The sequence below is a fragment of the Aphelocoma coerulescens genome, chromosome 2 (assembly GCF_041296385.1).
Source record: "Aphelocoma coerulescens isolate FSJ_1873_10779 chromosome 2, UR_Acoe_1.0, whole genome shotgun sequence".
NCBI lineage: Eukaryota > Metazoa > Chordata > Aves > Passeriformes > Corvidae > Aphelocoma > Aphelocoma coerulescens.
In genome coordinates, this window is record NC_091015.1 from 118834605 (window position 1) to 118854654 (window position 20050).

At 38.9% G+C, this 20050-nt stretch overlaps 1 protein-coding gene across 14 annotated transcripts in view; it reads left to right on the forward strand.

Moving 5' to 3' along the window:
* Positions 1-20050, forward strand: part of GREB1L (GREB1 like retinoic acid receptor coactivator) — a 132558-nt gene that overhangs the window by 49706 nt on the left and 62802 nt on the right. For 7 of the 14 annotated variants that reach the window (XM_069004575.1, XM_069004576.1, XM_069004578.1 and 4 more), the window contains exons 1-2: positions 18065-18271; positions 18991-19107. The exons of 1 other annotated variant lie outside the window; for it this stretch is intronic. In XM_069004575.1, the coding sequence (XP_068860676.1) occupies positions 19063-19107 (45 nt within the window). In that variant the 5' untranslated portion in view covers positions 18065-18271; positions 18991-19062. Of the gene's footprint in view, positions 1-5477; positions 5582-18064; positions 18272-18990; positions 19108-20050 lie in introns of those variants that run through there. 6 more of the 14 variants (XM_069004581.1, XM_069004583.1, XM_069004582.1 and 3 more) reach the window with 2 other exon arrangements.

Sequence of the window (20050 nt, forward strand, 5' to 3'; positions counted from 1 at the left end):
TTGCTAAAAATGTGTTTGATACTGGTAAATATAAGGGATAGGCTTAAACAAGTGATCCCTGAGCACAAATTCACTAAGGCAACAGCCAGTCCTTACAGGTATGAATAAGATCTGCTATATTTTCCTTTAAAATGCTGATTTCAGATGCTTGGCCATTTTGTTGATTCAGCTTCATCAGCTTACATGCCAGTACCCAAAAATCAAAATTTTGCTTTATAAATGGTACTGTGTCAGATTGAAGGAGATAAAGGGCAGTAAGGAATTGGGCAGAGTTATTTCTACAACCAGTAAATATCCAAGGTTCATGAAAAGAAGCCTGTAGCACACAGACACACCAGCAGGCAGATTTTACAGCTCTGTCCAGAGCACAGAAGGAAGATAAATCATGGCCATCCCCCTCTCATTTTTGAGATGGTTCAACCCTGGGGTTTAGCTGAAGGACTTAAGGAGTTTTTGAAGTGCAAATAGACTGGTGAAGGGTAATGCTTTTCAGAGTTTCATTTAGATGGATTTTTTTTTCTATGTGGATTTCTGGCACCAGCTGAGATCTGGAAAGCCACAGGATTTTTTTGTTTTTGATCAATCAAGCAAGCAGAACTTGCCATGGGGGTGTACATTCTCTGCATACATATTGATCCTATTGTGTTTAAAAGTAGTTAATTTAATCAGGGCTTTTTGAAACCTTCCCTGGTAAAACTTGCATTAATGAAGCTGTCATTTCAAGGTCATGTTTCAGTGTCAATAACTTAATGGCAATGACAGAAGTTACCTGTAAGTTTAATACCAATATTTCAATCATTCTATGTTAAAATTGCGTTGAATGAGGACTGACTTTACATACATGCATTAAAAATGTTCAGCTTCAATTGGAAAATGTGACTCTCATTAAATGAGAGATTTTCAATGCAGTCTGGAGTTATCAAACACTTTAATACTGACAGTTCTGATACTATTCATTGCTGTTTGGATCAGTACCCTTGGCCTGCCCTATTCCATAGGGAGTTTGACTCCAGTAATCTATTTTACACCTTGTCTCTTCCAGCAAAATGATTGTAATATCAGAGTTATTGTTCAGGACTCTTTCTAGTAGTTTTTGACTTCACATTTTGTCTTGTTTAAAAGAAGCAGCCTGCAGAAGATGGATTGCATATTAACTATAAACACTTCTCTCTACTGTGATAAATATTTGGAGATAAAATGTGTAAGGGCTGGCTGTTTGATAAGATGCCCATTTGAGTGCAGAGTACAGATTTTACAAGGCAGGATGCAGTTTGTGACTCTTTCATCCATATCTAATGCCAAGATCTTCAAGTATTTTGGGTGAAAGCATTATATATTTTCAAGACTTTTTCCTGTGAGGATGTTAAGTGGAGACTTTACTATTTGCTTTTTTGATTTATTTGGGTTGGAAGGAGCTCCAGAAAGTTGTTCTGGACATGGTGACACTCATGGTACAGTGGAGTTAGTGGATTCAGATACCACTGAACATCTCCTAGAGTCAATTTTATCATTGCTTTTTTTTCTTGGTAGTTGCAGGATGCCTTGAACCCTGCCATTTGCTGAGATGTGAGGTGGAAAGCAGAGTGTTGCATAAAACTTTTTCAATCATGTATCAGTAATGGTCTTCTGTAGAGTTTCCTGTTCGTGTTCTTCCCAACTGAATGGGATTTTATCTAAGATTTCAGTGTCAGATCACTCGGTGACTCAGAATGGGAGAGGAACTCTAAAGGTGGGCTGAGGCCCAGAGTTGGGATCCTCTTTAGGAAGGACCAAACTGGTTGTTAGTTTAATTTCTATGTGTTGGATGTCCAAAATGGTATTGCAAAGTGGCAGACTGTGGGAAAATGGCCTGTATTTTAAAATGGTGTATTTAAATACTTCTGTATTTACAGTCTGGTGGTTTGATGTGGTCTGCTGTGAGAGCACAGTAGAAACATTTCACATCAGAATAGGGACCTAAAATCATTACTCATCACAAATTAATAAATGTGGCTAAATACAATCAATTAATAAGTCCTAAGAAGTCCATGTTGTGATTTTTCCCTGACTTTACACTGGACAGGAGTGTAATTGGGGGTTTTCCAGCCCCCAATCCTGGTCTTTTATTTTACAACTCTAACTTTACGTCTGTAAAACTCACATGTTCTCAGTCTCGTGTACTGTAATGATGGTTTTTTCATGTAGTGTTTGAAAACTGAACATGAGATGCTGTTTAAAGCTTTACTGAGAAACAGGGAAATTCTTTGCATCTCACTGCAGAGAAGGGATTCTCAGCATTTGTGGTGTCACTTTTGCAAATATGTGACTGGGAGAAGCTAATATGACCTTTCCTTTTTAAAGTAATATTTTCTAGCGCCGCCCAGGACTCTTCAACAAGTCCCATTCCATTTTGGGTATATTTCAAATCAGCAGTTTTTAGTTCAGTCTTACAGGCACAGAGGGCAGATTTTTGTTTAGGAATAGACATCATTCTGTTGCTGAATATGTGGGTGTTGGCTGGAAAATCTATCATTCTAATTTAATTTTTTTTTTAAATGCTCAAATGTCAAAACACTGGGGGGCTGCTACTTGCAGCTTGCAGATTTATCAAGCAGCTGTGACATTAAAGTAATCTTACTCTGGTTACAGTATGCATTTGTCAAGGGCACAGCCTTGCACAATGATTCTGAATTCCTGTGGAATTTAACTGAGCAACAGCTGGTCTGTAGGACGTGTAGATTTTAACAAGGTAATGTCTGTGTTTTGGCAAAGGACTTGTGTGACCTTCTGCTGAAGCTGTTCCAAAGTGCCTTCTTCCTCCATTCAAGTCTGTAGGGGTCCTGAAACAGTTTTTGTGTCAAATTTCTCCATTCTCTATTATCTCGATTTTATCACAGGTAAATTCTACAAAATTCTTCAATGGGGTATTAGGGGGGAAAAAAAGAAAAAAAAAAAAAGGCCATCAACACCACTAACTATGGCTTAGGATAGAAAGAATACTCTTTTTTGGCTTTTAATTGTGTTAGATTCCTTTTCCCCACAGTTGTTGGTTGGGGTTTTTTTCACTTGAGAGAGGTTTATGGTGCTGTGTCTGCCAGGATAACCACGTCTTAGGGTTGAAGTTGTATTTCTCCCCGAGTTCCTAGAGGTGATGTTATCTTTTGTTCACTCAACAGTATGGTCATTCCCGAGAGCATCTGTCACTTTAGGCATTGTAAGATGGATGAGTCTCAAGTGAACTGCTAGTTGAAGCAAATGGTAAAAATAAGAAAAGACGTGGGGGTTGGGGGTCTTCAGAGGGGACAGACAACAAGGAAGCCCTGTTGGAAATCAAAAGTAAGCCATAGTGGAAGAAAGAGCCAAGATGTGGATCATGTTAGCAGATCTCACAGGTCTTGGAAATGAAGACTGGTGGCTGATGAATTCTGAAGAGATCTTCTGCATCTTGGCAAAAATGCTATTTATTTGTTTCCTACTTCATTTGCAAATAAGAGAGGATAAAAAAGAGATGACCTGAACATAAGATGAAAAAAAATTTTTTGTCACATTGTGTTATAAGGTTAGGGCAAATTCATGCTGCCAGTAATCAGGAAATATTAATGATATTTTGTGTGTCTTAAGTATTGCGTGATAATCTGTCAGTTCTGAGTGGACACGTACCAGTATAAAAGCCAAAGCAGCATAGCAGCAGTTTAGCTTTTGGAAAAAAAGTGTAAACTTAAAATGCATAGTTGGTGGTATTTCAGAAGGTACTTAATATTTTTAAAAGAGGTAAGGTTCTCTGCAGCATCTCTGATTTAGCTGGACTAATTGAGTTAGACTTTTTAACGCAGAGAAAGTGGTGCAAAAACACATAAACTCCAAGAAAACTCCCTCAAATGCACTGACAAGCAGATCCATACCCCCCACCCCCAAGCTGAGCAAAGGTCTGTGTTTGCAAAAGCAGCCAGCAAAGGACAAAAGGCACTTACAGCCCAGTGTGTGTCAAGGTTTGGGAAGGGTCCAGGAGGATCTTGGCTTGAAAAATTATTTTGTCACACTGTTGGCATTGGTCCATAAGGGGAAGCACTGGTTGAAAGGCAAAGAAATTAAGATGATTAGAAGCTTTAAAGCTTCACAAATGGTGGAGTATCTCTCTTCTCAATGGATGTAAATAATAGATGAAAGACCCAGAGTGACAACAAAGGCTCAGGGCCTTTAAGAGAATGTGTGCAGCCTGAATAGAGGTCTGTGGCCTAGGGCCAAAGGTCTTAGCTTTGAGTGTAATTAGAAGAAAATACAAAAATGTCATTACTAGCAGGTGAAATGTTCAGCACGTGTCTGAAAAATAGCAATTTCAGAGCCAGGAGCTGTTGGAATTGGATTACTGACATTCTGCAATCGCTGAAGACTGTGCAGAGCCCTACAGTTTGGTCGGGAGTTGCGTGCATTGTCCCTGTTGTCCATCTGTGCTGGACCCGTTGCCAGCGTGGCGGGGATGTGCCGCGCCGGGCAGCATCGGTGGTCCCTGGCAATAGAGTTATTTAGTGCCTTTCTTCAGAACACAACAATCCTGCCCAAAACCTTCCCTGAGCCAGAGGTGAGGGTTACAGCTGCTCTCTTAAACAGGCTGATTTTTAAAATTGTGAGGGGGCGGGAAGCTTTAAGGCCTTTAATTTTAAAACCTGGAGTTTGAATTCTGGGTGTACAGCTGCGTTCCGGTTTTGACAGCAGGCCTGTGCCTGTAGTCCCAGCTTTAAGCCTTAAAATCCCATTTGTGAGCAACAGGGAAAATTCCTTTAAATCTTTTGCAAAATATGGTCTGTTGCTATTGAGAAACCAAACCAGTTTGTCTGCCTAAGAAAGTCTTGTCAAAGTCCACTCAATGATAACTTAATTTAAAGCTTTTCCTGATGTTTATTACTGTTCTATACAGCCCTAGGTATTTTAGGAGTTATTCTTTTGCTTGCTACATCATTTCTGCCATTCCTTGGGGTATTTCAGGTGTATTTGCTCTTATAAAATGCAATCTCTATTAGTAATGTTGTCAGTTCAATACTTTTATGGAAAACCGGATAGGAGAGCAACCAGCTAATTCTGATTTCATTTTGAACATTGGTCTTCAGGGTAGGTAACTGCTCATCCATTTAGTCCATCTTTTTAAACCAGTAGTAAAATAATTGCATCTATTTTATAATATTTTTAAAATGTTTCTGCAACGGTTAATTTTATCATATTAATGTGATAAATGCTTAATCTTTCATATAGTGACTTCAGTGCCAAAAAAGTGCTAATTCTAAGTTTGTACTTCTGGTAGAATATAGAGAAGCAACCAAGCACTTTCAACCAAGTATTCCTCTGAAGAAAAATGTACTTTTTTAAGTCATTGGCCCTCCTTTTTTCACCCCAGTTCAGTTTTCACCCTAGACCAGGTTTCCACAGGAAGGGTTTTTTGACTTGTTTTAAACTATATTCTGGCATGAGTCATTCTGATTTTTTTCTCCCTTTTTATTTTTCAGGTGTAAAGGAGTTTTAAACAACTTTGCAGCAAGGCTTCACAAACTCTTAGCTGCATCCTTTAATCATGACTGCATTTCAAATAGGTTAAAAGGAATCTGAGAAGGTACCGTACTTGCCTTTCCTAATAGACAATACATTGTATGTTTGTGATCAGCATCTCTGCTTTCATTTCCATTGACTGCATTTTAGGAGCAGTGTAGACTGTAAATAATGATTTTATTTTTGCTTCAGGTGTGTAAAATGTTCAAGTTCTTAAAAAAAAATCGTGAAATCCAGTTCATGTAATCAAAAAGCCTTCAACGGAGGGCTGATTTGTCCTTCCATTTTTTTCTTATATACCCAAAGTGAGGTCAACTTCATTATTTAATGACACTTCTTTTGAAGCTGTAACAATTTTCTTCTGCTGTTTTACTTAGAGGCTTTGCAAATACCTAAGCAACTAGCTAAATACATGTTTTATGCACTTGGAGGGTGAATGTTTGTTTGTTTATTTGTCCTCTCAAAGGGTTTAAAACAAATGGGAAGAAGAATGCAGATCTTTGTAATGATTGGGATAGATTTGTGCTTCCAACTGAGATTCTCACACGTCTTTTTTTTCCTGACTTCTGAGAGGGGGGAGGCTTGCCTCAGTACACAATATTGGGCTCACATAGTTTCTTGTTGCATTTAAATAGGCAGCGTACCCAGAAGGCTGAAGATCTATTCCTGCTTTATGACCTGTTGTATCCCTGGGGCAAGGGCAGCCCTGAGCGGAGCAAGGGGGTCATGGCCACAGCCCAGGTTCTGAGTGGCACTTGTGGGCTCCCAAAACCTGCCTGCAGGAACATTTTGGCAACATCTGGAACATGGCATAAATCTGGAAGAGGGGGGAACCTCTAGGATTTTGCTTCGCCAGGTGCTAGGAGGAAGCAACATTAGCCTTTTTGATGGGGGGGGAGGGGGGAGGCAGATTCTGTGGCCCCGAAGTTAGGCTAAACAATTGCAGAGGTCAAAGGACAGCTGAGTGCGGTCAATGAGACACCCTGGGGTGTATTTTGTTACTTAGTAAAAGGAGCAGCATCCTAAAACCCTAAAGGATTCTCTTGAAAATCTGTGTTGTGAAAAGGTTTTATGAGTCTGATGGCAAAAAGTGCTGATTTAGCTAAGGAATGCTTGCTTTTGTCTAAATGAAAGGCTAATCCTTACCAAATGTTGGCAGCTATTATAGTGCAGTCAATGCAGGTCTGAAAGGACAGTTAGAGTAGAAGTGTACTTCGGGATCCCAAATGTTTATCATTTTAATTGTTCTGTAACTGAAAAGATTTCAGAAACTTTCACCTTTTATCCTAAAATTTAAACCATGAACAAAATAGCTGAAAAAGTAAAAAATAAATCTTCACTCATAATTTAAAAAACCCGTTCATTAGGGAGCTGTGCCTCCCTGGTTATTCTATATTCCCTGACAAATTTGCTTTAGATTTGCAGGGTACTGCCTGGCTTAAAGTGTAACTTCCTTTAATCTGCTAACACTTACTAATTGGCTGAAAAAAAAGTGTGGGGTTTTTTTCTGATCCTGAGTAATTTTTACGGTTCTTGTTTCAATGCTCATGAGAAAAAAATAAAGAATAGGTTTGGGGTAATTAATTCCTATAATTTGTTTAGCATTATCTTTCTTTAAAAGGACAGCTTATTAACACTTAACATTTGTCATAGAAACAGATAAGAAATCAATGTCAGAGCCAAGACCTTGTAAATAACCCAAAAGGAAATGTAATAATGGCTGTCTTCACCACAGAGGTGATGGGGGAAGGACTGGGCATGTGGCAGAAAAGTGCTTTTTGTTTTCCTTTGGAAGGGGGGGTTGCTGCAAGGCACGACCCGGGGCCTCTGACGCGTTGGCCCTACTGTCTTACGCAAACACTCATGGTTGTATTAGGAAGAAAAACGTACTTGGGAGCCAGCAGTGGTGGCGTTTTTGTACTGACTAGCCTGGTGTTTCATCGTGATCTTCAGAAGAACTCCGTAAGAAGAGTGAAAAAGAATAAACTGCATAATTTTCAAGGGGAGGAAAAAGTGAGCAAAGAAGTTGACAAGTTGGTTTGGCTTATTTTGGCTTTTATTTTGCAAAATATGGCTCTTTGTAGAGTTTAATTTTTAAACTCTTCAGAAGTCCTCCTTACAGGTGCTTAGCATTGATTTATGTCAAGGTTAAGGCACCTTTAAACAAATAAAAGTTGGGAATGGATAAACCTACTAAATACAAATTGCCTATTAAACACAGAAGATGTTTGTATAGCATTCAGGTTGCCACAAAACTGACACATGTTCTGAAATTCTCCTGATAACCCCTTCTAAACTCATCAGGAAATGATGGCATGTGTTTGAGGGGTACACAAGGGAGCAGCCAGATAGGATAGAGATGGGAGGTCAGGTCTTAGCTTTGACTTTCTAGGCTTCAGCTTCATGCTTTTGCAATAGGGTAATGGCAAATGAAGAAAGGATTAAGTGATTTATTTATCAATGAGATTGGCCTGGCTTTTGCTGTAGGAATTCAATGAGATGTCTGAGTCTATTTTCAGCTTTATCCCTATAGACAATAACTATCACGTTTTACATATCTATCTATGTGGATTTAAGTGCTGTATGTGTATAATTAAACTGCTTAGAGGAGTACATATTTGAGCTGTAATGCTTAATTTTGTTTGTAACTTCAGAATTTAACTACTCAGAGTATGTAAAATAGGTTTAGATGTGTTATTATATTTTTTTCCCCTCATCTACTGGAGAAGTTTGTTCTGTATCTATAAACTGATTATTTATCAGGTATTTGGGCTTTTGATTTTTTTTTTTAAGTGGATTTTAGCTCACAGTGAGAATTTTATGCATAGTATTTAGATTCTGCTGTGGCACCAGTCACAGAAAAATATTTTGAGCACTGGTTTCTTGAGTGTCAGGATGTTTTATATGCATACCATCAAGAATGCATAGAACCTGTGAATTTTCTTTGTTGTTAACTCATTAAACCATAATAGGAGCTTTAGGAATCAAGATTGCCTGTGCTAGCATGTTTATGTTGCAGGTAAATTAATTCCAGCCTGTAAGCATCATTAAGATTTTGGGGAGAAAAGTGGAGAAGCGCAGCTAATGTCTCCAACAAGTCAATTATTTTATTATCATTTTTTTCTTCCTGCAAGACATAGCCCTCCCTCCATCCCCCCCGTCAGTTTATCATAGTGGCTGATGAGTTGCATGACAGAAAAATACAAGCATTAGAAATTGAAAATTGTTTCCTTCTCCTATTAATTGTCAATAGTATGCGATTTGATTTTTTGGATTTCTGTTTTGAGTAAAGATGGGTTTTTTCTTTAGACCTAAATGGCATTATAAAAATGTCATTTGTGGACATTTATCCCACAAATAACTTCTGAGATTCCTAAGTTTCTAGAAAAGGTAGCTTGGATGTGAAGACTCTTCTTTTTTAGCTATATCCTTGGATATGGTGTTCAAGTGGTGTTCTGTTGATTGCCCATTTCTTGCAACTTTCATCCTATCTAAAATCAGGGATATTACAGATGGACCAACAGAGATGTGCAGCTTTGATCAGGGTGGCCTCTGGTAATTTCAGAGATTCTGAACAGAACTTTGTTTATTTTACAGAAGAATTTGTGGTATTCTGGGGCGGGGAGAAAGCAGAGTCAGCTTTGACACATGACAAACATGTTGCAGAAAAGGAAAAGGAAGAACTCTACAAAGCACTCTGCACTTGGAAGTTCATTTCCACTAAAATTATCTATGAGAAATTTGGGCAGTTTCCCAGCAGCAGGGAAGTTGCAAAAAGTGTCTGAATGATATTAAATTGACATTACTTGTGTATTTAAGCTGATTTTTATGGTTTTGACCCAATAGAGGGTTTTCTTGTCCATTCAGGGCATTGTTTTTTGCATAGAAATGGCCATGAAAGCAGCTGGGTTTGCTGTGTTGGTTTTTTCTTGTCTCTGCATCATGGGCTAAAAGTGACTGCAGAAGTGTTAGATATGCCTCTCTATCTAGTGACAACATGGGGGCTTCAGGTAAGAAAAATCTTGTTTGCTCCTTTCTAAAACATGTTTTGAGTTCAAAAGAGCAGACACATGATCATTTTGACTTATTTGAAAATGGTACTTTTGGAAGAGCTGTGCAGGTATGAGCTCTGAGGGAACTTGACAAACATTTTGACACAACCGTCTGTGAAAGGAGAGGGGCTCTTTTCCACCTTTGCTGATTCCTCTTTCGGGATGACTAAGCTTGTAAAACCAAGGAGGACTCTTATTCAGGCTTGCCTGTTTCCAGATGGGGATCTAGAGAGAAAAACAGTCCTTTTCAGAGGATGTGAGGAACCAACAACTTACCTAACCTTCTCTCCAAGTGCATTAGTGAAGGCTAGTTTAATTACTTAAGGCTGAGTTTATTTCTTCTTGATTTTTTTTTTTAATGTGGAAATCTGTGTTAGGGGTTTATTTAATAATCTTTCTGAAGGTGGAGAGGAACAAAACTTGATGGTGCTTTTGGCAGAATTATGCACTTTACGGGTGAAGGAAAAGGGGAAAATGCCATGTGTGAGTCACTTGGATGCAGGGTGTTATCCTCTGTAGAGTCATAGACATGTTCTGGCTGCAGAGACTTTTTTTTTTTTTAATTGGTAACACTGAAATTACTTTCAAGTTGCATATTTGAAGAAGTGCCATGGTACATCTCCAGCTCAGCCAACTTTAGGGGGGAAAAAGTTTGCTTGCAACAATGGAAAGTTGAAGTCAACAAAATTTTACTCCAGTGCTTTATTTTTAGCGTGTTGCAGCTGTCAGAAACCAGAACATGCATCAGATAAGATGAATACTGTGGAAAAAGAAAATATTAAGTGGATATTTGTGAAGAATTGGGTCATCTTTGTTTGGAAAGTTTTAAGGGCCAATGTAATCTGTACTGCCATTATGCCTATTATTCAGAAAGTTTTATTTTTATTAGTGTCAGTTTGTATGTGTTTCGAGAACTGAGAACTTTCAGAACCACTAATGTCTCTGCAAAATGAATAGCAATTCGTTTATTGCTTGGCAATAAAAATATCTTTGCCTCCCTTATTTAGCAGCACTTTCCCATGAGAAAACTTTAAAAAAAAGAAAGAAACATGGAGAAAAACACTTTTATTGTAGTTATATGTATCTGAAATGATCTTTATCAAGGATTTTCTTTTTAATGCTCATGCTGTACAATCTGATGTTGAGATGTGTCAGAATGGATTACATTTAGCTTCTAGTTTCTGTATCTTAAGAGTGAATTTTCTTTCTGTTTTCCTATCAAGTAATGTCATCTTGGTGAGCAGTCTTTAAAAGTGTTGAGCATAAGTTCCTATACAAATAGTACCTTCTGCCTACAATAAAGAAACAGCTTAAGCTGTGATGTTTAAAATTTAAAATTTTGCAGCCTAGTGGCCTAAGGATTTACAATAATTTACATACAGGGTTTGCTAAGCCATAATGCAGAGTCCTACTCCATAGTCCTATTGAAGGCAATACCAGGCAGGTGAACATGTTCTTACAGTACTGAGTTCTGAAAGCAGATCAGGAGAACTGGTGTAGAGAAAATTTGCAGGAAAAAAATGAAACACAAGTTGAGCAAACTCAGTGGTTGGAAATTACTTCAATATCTTTAGCTTTATATGATGGTCTTTGTTAGTCCAGTTGCATTGAAGCGTTGGTCACAAACTTAATGGGTAAGACATTCAAAGTATGCCTGGGATAGTAGGTGAAGTGCTCAGCTCCCAAGTGCCCAGTCCTAAAATGCTTGATGGATCACCATCCCTTTCATTTTCACAAGCAATGCCAGCTGAGATGCCGTTGTGATTGCTTCTTTTTATGGCGTTATATGGCTCTTTTGAAACATTGGTGACTTTCCCTTTCAATTTCTCAGGATAGAAGCAACTGGGAAAAAAGCCCCAAACAAAAACATAATTCATAAAAGTCAGCAGTTAGTGATAATTACCAGCATTAATATTGCTGACAAATACAGACTTGTGTTTATTTAGAAAGACCATTCACTGAGCTTCTCAGTTATGGATATTAATTTTTTTTAATGGTGGAGTATTAGACAGTGTTCTATTGAAATTAACGTTAAATCTTCATTGGAAACAAAGCTTTAAATTAACTGGTGCATCTGAGAAGATAGTCTGCTTCATAGATTATTGTAAACTACATAAATAGATTTTGTGTCTCTGATGCTTCTGAATAGCTCATTTTAATTGGTAATTACTAAATATAGTTGTTAGCTAATTTACAATAAGATCTGTGTATTAACAGAATGTGTTGTCAGTGAGTGGCTGAACACTTATGTATATGAAAAGTATATAAAAATAACAAAGTTTCAATTAAAATATCTTGGCTTTGGGAACAGTTACTGATTTTGAATTCATTATTTGGGGAACAAATTTGTGCTTATTTTGTTAATTGCTCATATACTTAATTAATTTTATCTGCTGTGTATTAAGAGTGGTAGCTGAATGAATTGATAGAATCATAGAATGGGTTGAGCTGGAAGGGACCTTCAAGACCATCTAGTTCCAACCCCAGTACCTCACCACCCTCACAGTGAAGAATTTCTTCCTAATACCTAATGTAAATCTATCTTCTTTCAGTTTAAAGCCATTTTCCCTTGTTCTATCACTCCATGCTCTTGTCCAAAGTCCCTCTCCAGCTTTTTTCTAGGTGCTGGAGGTCTGCCTGGAGCTTTCTCTTCTCCAGGCTGAACAGCCTCAGCTCTCACAGCCTTTTCTCAGAGAAGTGGCGCTCCAGCCCTCTAATCATACTCATGGCTCTCCTCTGGACCTGCTCCAGCAGGTTTACATCATTCTTAGTGTGATGGAGACCCCAGAGCTGGATGCAGCACTCCAGGTGGGGTCTCACCAGAGCAGAGTAGAGGGGCAGAATCCCCTCCCTTGGCCTGCTGACCACGCTGCTTTGGATTGAGCTCAGGATGCAGTTGGCCTTCTGGGCTGCAAGTGCACATTGCTGGGTCACATTACTCTTCTTGTCAACCAATATCCCCAAGTCCTTCTCCTCAGGGCTGCTCTCAATCCATTCTCCATCCAGCGTATATTTATGCCTGGGGTTGTCCCAACCCAGGTTGGGACCTTCATGCAGTTTTCATGGGACCACTTCTCAAGCCTGTGAGGTCTCTCCACACGGGATCCCTTCCCACCGCTCTAATCCCACTGTAGAAGATTACCAAATTTTCAGGCATGATTTGTCCTTAGTGAAGCCATGTTGGCTGTCACCAGTAACCTCTTTATTTTCCATGTGCCTTAGCATAGTTTCCAGGAGGATCTGCTCCATGATCTTGCTGGGCACAGAGGTGATTCAAACACATAACTGCCTGCCCATGTGAACATTTCAGGTGCTTAGAAGAATAAATTGTTATTATGTCTGCAACTAAATGCAAAATCAAAATTTCGCAGCAAAAATATGCCTTGATCTTACAGCTAGGATTAAGCATCGTTGCTGATTTGGTTGTACTGCACTGGCATTAATAATGTGGTTAATACTCCTATTGATTTAGGACAGAAAGCATAAGTGGGGAGAGCTATGTATGAGCAGGCATGTTCTAAGGAAGCAGGCTGAGGTTTTCAAAAGTGCTCCTTAGTGATTTATTTGTGCCATCCCTGCATGACTGTGTGAGTATATACTCCCTTTAAAATAATGAAGTCTTTTAACAATACCAAAATTTCAAAACCAAAAGCAATGTTTGTGGGTTGATAACCGTTTTTTTTCCCCTACCTGAAGGTTTTTCTATTGAAAGAGAAGCGTATCCCTTCTGTTAAGGGTGCATAGTAATGTTCCTTTTCCCATGTATACTGTGAAAGATCCCCGCAGCATAAAAGGATTTGCTCCATCTTTACAAATTTATTTAGAAAACCCTACAAAACCTTCACAGTAACTTATCTGCTCATTTCATAACTTCATTTGAAAAGACTCCAAAAGCTTTGCAGTTAGAGTAGGCTAAATCAACATAACTAACTCATGAAAGCTTTTATATGTTTTCCTTCATCTGCTTATTGAATCTGTTTTCTGAGGAAATGGCATCAAATGAAGCTTGGAACATGCTTAATCTTAAATCACCTCAGTCCTCACTAGAGGAATGTGTTGGTGCGCTGTCTGCACCAGTTTTTCTCTCACTGTATTTTAAGAGTTTAACCTCTCTAGAATGCAGCATTTTTTTTCCTGTGTGAGAGCCATAACCTGGAGAAAAGTAAAGCCAGTGCAAGGCCTGTACAGTTGTTGTCACAAAGCTTCATGTGCAGAAATCTTGCAAAATGACTTCCACTACCGTTGGGGGATAAGAAGAACTGACTGTTGTTGGGTTTACGTAGCTTGATTCCAGCTTCAAAGACTTAACTCTAAAATAGTGTTTTAGAACTTCAGGCTTAGAAAAAGATCTCATCTAAAGATTCTGGGAAAGTATTGTCAGAACACTTGAAAGATGAAGAAAAATGTGTAGTGTTAGGCAATAAACACAAGTGCTGAACTTGTAACTGAAAAGTGCTGAGCTGCCATTTTGTAAAACTTGACTTGAGCTCATCTTGCAGGGACTTCTGCACCATTGTGCCTCTCAGTGTATTCTGTGTTTGATTGTGGTCGTAAACTGCTCTTTGTGTGTACAGCTCAGTGGATAACACCGTTAAAAAGAGCTGAAGAGGAATTTCAAACTTTAGGTAAAAGAGATGGTGTTTCACTTGCTATTCCTTGGTGGTTTTCCTTTGCCAGCCTCAGTGTTACATCACTGCTGGTTTATTCTTTGAAGCTGAAAACTCCCAGGTCACCAAATTCCTAAAAATGCAATTCAGGCATTTGGGGGTGATTTGAAGTTGATAGCTTCATGCATGTAAGTTCAACTTAGTAACACCATCCTGCATCCAGGTGTTACTTTTACCTTTAGTATGTTTATTGTTTTGTGAGCTGATCCTGAGGACTGTAGGAATAGTCTTGGTGTGGAAGGGATGGAGAAGTAAGGGCATAGCAGCCTCCATATTAAGACCACTTGTGATTTGCTTTCTGTTTGGTGGTGTCAGGAAACAGCTGACCTGTTCCACCATCCTGCATGTGGCTCTGTAGTGTATGCTTTTTTCTGTCTCTGTCCAAGGAATTGTCCAAATCCCAGATAATCTGATGCAATACTCCAAGTACAGATACCAATAATTGAGCAATGAGAGAAAGAGCCTTGTCAGGAAAAAAAAAAAAGTGTTCTTGATCTTTCCCATTACTCTTACACATTACAATGTAGTGGCAACGTTAGTCTGAAAGATGATGGTATTGGATGCAAACAATATTTTATTCAAAATAAAATGAAAAAGATGAGAGGAAACTGCACTGTAAATAAGGTAAATCCAAACTAATTCATTTTTCTTGAAAGGTGTTGTGAATGAGTTATTTGTCACTTGCTACATAAGATTGTAAGCTCTTTTACAGTTGAGTTTGAATATCCCTAGTGAAGACAAAACAGGGTGAGAATTTCAAGATGTTGAAAAGACTGTGAGGGGGGGAAAAAAGGGGATCTTACAGTGTTTATGAAGTAAGGCTTCTACTCCACCTTACAGACTTGTTTTGAGTCACTCGTAAGTCTTCCCCACTGAATGCTACGGTTGATACTGTATATAGAATTTTGACTTTGAAGACTGCACTTTCAATTAGTGTTTATTTTTGTTATTGTCATTATTAATTGACATCCTTTCTGCTGTATGCATGTTCATACATCCTAGTGGTGCTCTAATGGGAAAAAATAATACAGAACATGACTAAGAATGATGTAAACAATCAAAACCACTAGCTGTACCTGAAACAACCGGCTCAGTTATTCTGCAGCATAAATAGATGCCTGGTCTCTCTCTGCCTGAGATAACCCTTTGAGATACAGAAGCTGTGCTGGGCCTGGCAATGCCTTTGTGGAGGAACTTGCTTTCTTTTCCTTTGAAGAGACAGTTTTCTGTGGGGTTAGGCCAGATCAGAAGCCAGATTATGTGTTTTGGAGAACACAATTACATTATTAGGTTAAACACAAAGTAAGGACTTGATAGAGCTGACTTAATGGAGGGTGTTTGCATCAGATTCATCATTCACTATCAGGTAATTGTGAAATTGCTTTAAGCCATAACAACAACACTCACCCCCTCCCTCATCCTCCAGTTCGGTTCCTCTCCTTTAAAGTCTCTGGGGTCATGACCCACCTGGAGGCCAAATATGTGGTATCTGGTGTACTGAATGATCTGATTATATTTTTACTAGCAGAGCCTTCAACTCAATGTGCAGTTCTGGCTCCCAAGAGTTATTGAGTAACAATCCACTTTTCAGACTTTTTTTTTTTTTTTTCAATGTAAAGGAGCATAGTCACCTTTTTTCCTGACTAAAAGTGGGTAGTGTTTACTGTACTTACACACTGCTGGACCTAAGCTCTGGTTCTTTTCAAACATCCCATGTCATGTTTCTGCACAGATCTTTTGAAACCTGGGTGACCACATGGAACAAGATTATTTGTTTGAATTGACAAGGTTTTCTTGTAAGTTTAGCTTCTGGATTTGAAAGAGTGATTAGAATTTCCCTGAGTCCTTTACCACACAGTTAAGTGATGCAGTGTTAAAATCAATGCTCTTTTAAATTTTGCATTTGTTATTTCCATTTCTGTCTGCTTTGATAGAAGCTCATGGTAATTGTAGTTTTGCTTTCCAAAATGAATGCCCATTAATTGTTTTATTAAAAGCGATGGCAATAATCCTCCTTTACCTGTGGTCAGGTTAGAGGAATTTCACAATTGCCTTGTTCATGTGTCTTTGTTAGGAGACAGACTGAAATGTGAGGGCCTCCTTCCCTATTGTAAGGCAGTTCTCACTCCAGCAAATCTCGTGGTTAATCTTCTAGTTCAGTGATGGGCCTCTGCAAAGAAGACTTGAAGTGGGTTTAGGAAACTTGCTTTGAGGACACACAGCAGCAATGGAGATGTGTGGTAGTGCCTTAGTACCTGAATCTTTTCAGAGAAGAATGCTGAGAGTGATAGCACCTGGAGATGCAAGTAATCTAAATTTTAGGAAATTCCCCTATTATTTCATGTTTTCTTTCAGATATAATTTTGAAATGATTCAATTCTGATAATGTCTTCTAAGCCCCACAGCAAATTTTAAGGAAATTAAATAAAATTTTTCTGTGTACAGCAGGAAAGTTATTGAGGTAGAGGGGAAGCCTTAGAATGACTGTTGCCAAATTGAACCTCCTTCCTTGGTAGGGTGGTGGGGAAGGAAAAGGTATAGCAGCTAAATACATATACACTTTGTACATAATAACTTTCTGTAGGGTTCAATCCAAAACAGACCTCAAAAGGTTGTCAAGAGAAGTAGGCAGCTTAAGAATTACACTGGTATCCATCGGGTGGTGCAGGTAAAAGGAAAGCTGAGGGCTGGAATAATGAATTAGAGATGTGCAGATTGCTCATTTCTGGGAATCTGAGCAGCTCTGTGCAGAGCTAGCTACAATTAGTGTGCATGTGGATATGGAAATAATTATTTACCCTCACATCAAACCTCCTGCCCATTAGAAACATCTAGGTGCACAAAGGTGAGCTCCAGCAGAGTTCCATGCAGTGTTGCTGGATATGGGACAATGGACACCAATGGACAACCCTGATGTGCCAGTGTTGGCAGCATAAAACCAGGTTTGTGAGATTGGGGAGGAGCTCCTGAGTCAAGTCCAGCTCTGTTTTCTCTCAGTCACTGTGCCAGATTGGCTCAAATGAACTCAAGAATGGAATGTCTTTCCCACATCCTCCCAAGCTCACTGATGCATTAGATGGGCAGAATTTTAAGAAAACCTTGTCTTAATTTTGCTATAGTAAGAGGGGTTGGTTTGTTTGTTTTATTTTTACCAAATGACCTCATATAGGAATGTTGGATAGACATATTATTTGGGTAACTTCTTAAACAATGAGCATTAATTTAGTCATGTTAAATCATTGGCTTTGGTCACATTTAAATGCAGGTATGGCAGATACCTGTCTTAATAAGGGAAACTGGTTTTCCTCTTTGTTTTTGGTTTTTTTTTTGCCTCCCTTTAAATTCCATCAATTTATTTTTCCTCCAGGCTCTGCTACCTCCTCAAGCCCTCTCAACACACCTGAGCCCATTTAAAGCACATTCTGCTGTCTCCTCTGCTGCTGCTGAGGTGTGCTTGCTGGGGGCTGCCTCCCTTTTACACTGTGAGGAGGAAAATTAACAACTTCCTAATTGCACCAGGCACTTAGGGGTAGAATCAAATGCAGAAATCCTAAGGAGTTACTACCTTGAATTGGTGCTCCTGGCTTTTGGGGAGGATGGATCAAGATGGCACAAGCTGAACCAGGCAGTAGCTCACTGTAGGAGGGTCTTGCCACCTCCTCTCCCCTGCAGAAGGAAAGGCCCCTGCTCTCCCCTCCCCAGCTCTGTTGAACTCCAGATGAGGCCCAGCTGCCCTAATGGCCTCAGGCAGTGTTAGGAAATCAGCTGCCCCATGCTGTTTTCCAGGGCTCCCAGCTTCCTCTGCTGCAGCCCAGCAGGACCCCCAACCGCTCCGCCCTCTGATACCTCTGCCTGCCCGATGTTGCACAAGCACATCCCTGACAAGCCTTCCTCCTGCTCTGCTTCCACGCTGCAGGGACCAGAGCTCACACAACCTGTGCTTCCTGAGCTTTACTTTGCTTGGCATTTCCAACAATCTTGTTTTCTCTTGGCAAACTAGAAACATCCTCTGGTGACATTAACCAGCTTTCTCAGGTAAATCTGCGACAATCCCCATCCACAGGCAAGTCTCCTTGTATAGATGCCAGGGAAGCAAATCAAATAGCCTTGGTTTGCCAGCACTTTTGCTGTGTGCATACTGTGTTTTATTAATAGCTTTCCATCAAAATTAAAATAGTTGTCACAGATTATATACAACATGTAGGCTGTAGAAAACATGGAGAATGAACAGACTTCAGGCAGATGTTGGGCTGTGGGAATTACAAATTTTCTGATTCATGAGGATTGAGTCATTTTCACTATGGGATTTTAACTAAAGTCTTTTCATTTGAATACATTCCTGAAATCTTACCTTAAGCACATCATAACTGACATAAATAGCAGAGAAATTAAATTTTATTGTATGAAATTTAATAATAGTCTGTCATGATTTCGCTTATATTTATGGAAGTATATTTATGGATTTCAGTAAAATCAGTATTTCTGTCATTTAGCTGATTTTCATCAGTTCTTTTTTTTTTCAAAGGCACCTGACAGTCTTTAGTGTACTACCACCTTAATACTGCTTCAGTGTAACTTTTTCCCTAACACACTTTGTAATTGGGTGTTTGTACACACTCCCTACCATTTCCATATTTAATGAAATCTTATGGAAGGGAAAAGAGGATCTACTTATCTTAAGTATTTTACTGCTGAAATAGCAGAATTTGTCATGTTAATGGTTTTTTATCTGGTATTGTCTCTGGTTGGGGTAGGGAAGTGTAGTTGCCACAAAAAAAAGCGCCAGTCTTAAAGTCAGAGATGGGGAATTATTTTCCCACACCTGCATGAAGTCTCTGAACAGGGAACTGACCCTCTCTCCCAGGTTAGAGGTGAGTAATTTGATTTGTTTCACACCATGTATCCAGTAGTGCAGTAATAATTAGCTCTTAGATATTTGTCTACACCAGCAGACCTCAAACATTGCTGGAAGCAGCTGTTGTGATTATTGCCCTTTAACAGGTGGCCCTGAGGACCTTGAGCAACCCAGTGATAAAGCAGGAGTGGAACTGTAGGTTTTGAAAATGCCAAAGTATCTTCTTGGCCAAAGTCTCTTCCTGTTTGTAGGGCTAGGTGACATCTAGTGAGGGGAAGTACAAAGATAATGTTATAAGTTTTTATACTTTTCTATCTATTGATTTAACTGGGGAAAACTTTTCTCTGTGGAAATCAATTTCTCCGAAAGTGCAGTCTTGTATTCTGAATATTGGAAAATGTTAGATTGGTGTTTCTTTGGAACAGATGTCATTTGGTATAATGATCTAGCAAAGTGGAAAATTTCATATTTCAGTGAGTCTCCCTTATATCATTTTAAAACCTTCCATGGCCACCCTGTTACTAAATGTTTATGTTTGAGAGTCCATATCCTAGTGCTGAGTGCACAAATATAACAGTCTATGGGCTGTGTAATGCCATCCAAGGGGAAGAAAGGATCTACAGGTCTGCTTGTGCTTGAATATTTAATTAAGTTCCTAAACTTATCATTGCTATAAACAGAGATATTAATTGTTAAAGCAGAGATTTAAATTATTGTTGTCACCATACAAGTGTAAAGCATAATTTCAAATAAAGACATTTCACTGCATTTGCTGCATATGGTTTAGAAGTTATTTATTTCTCTTTTATTACTTGTATCTTTTGTTGTAAGAGTATGTTTAGATTCTTTAATGGATGGATTACATGTAAATCATACTGTTACATTGAAGACAGGAGGTGAAATTTCTGAAAAGACAGAGAAACTGACCTTCCATGTAATTTCAGTTAATATGAGCAAGA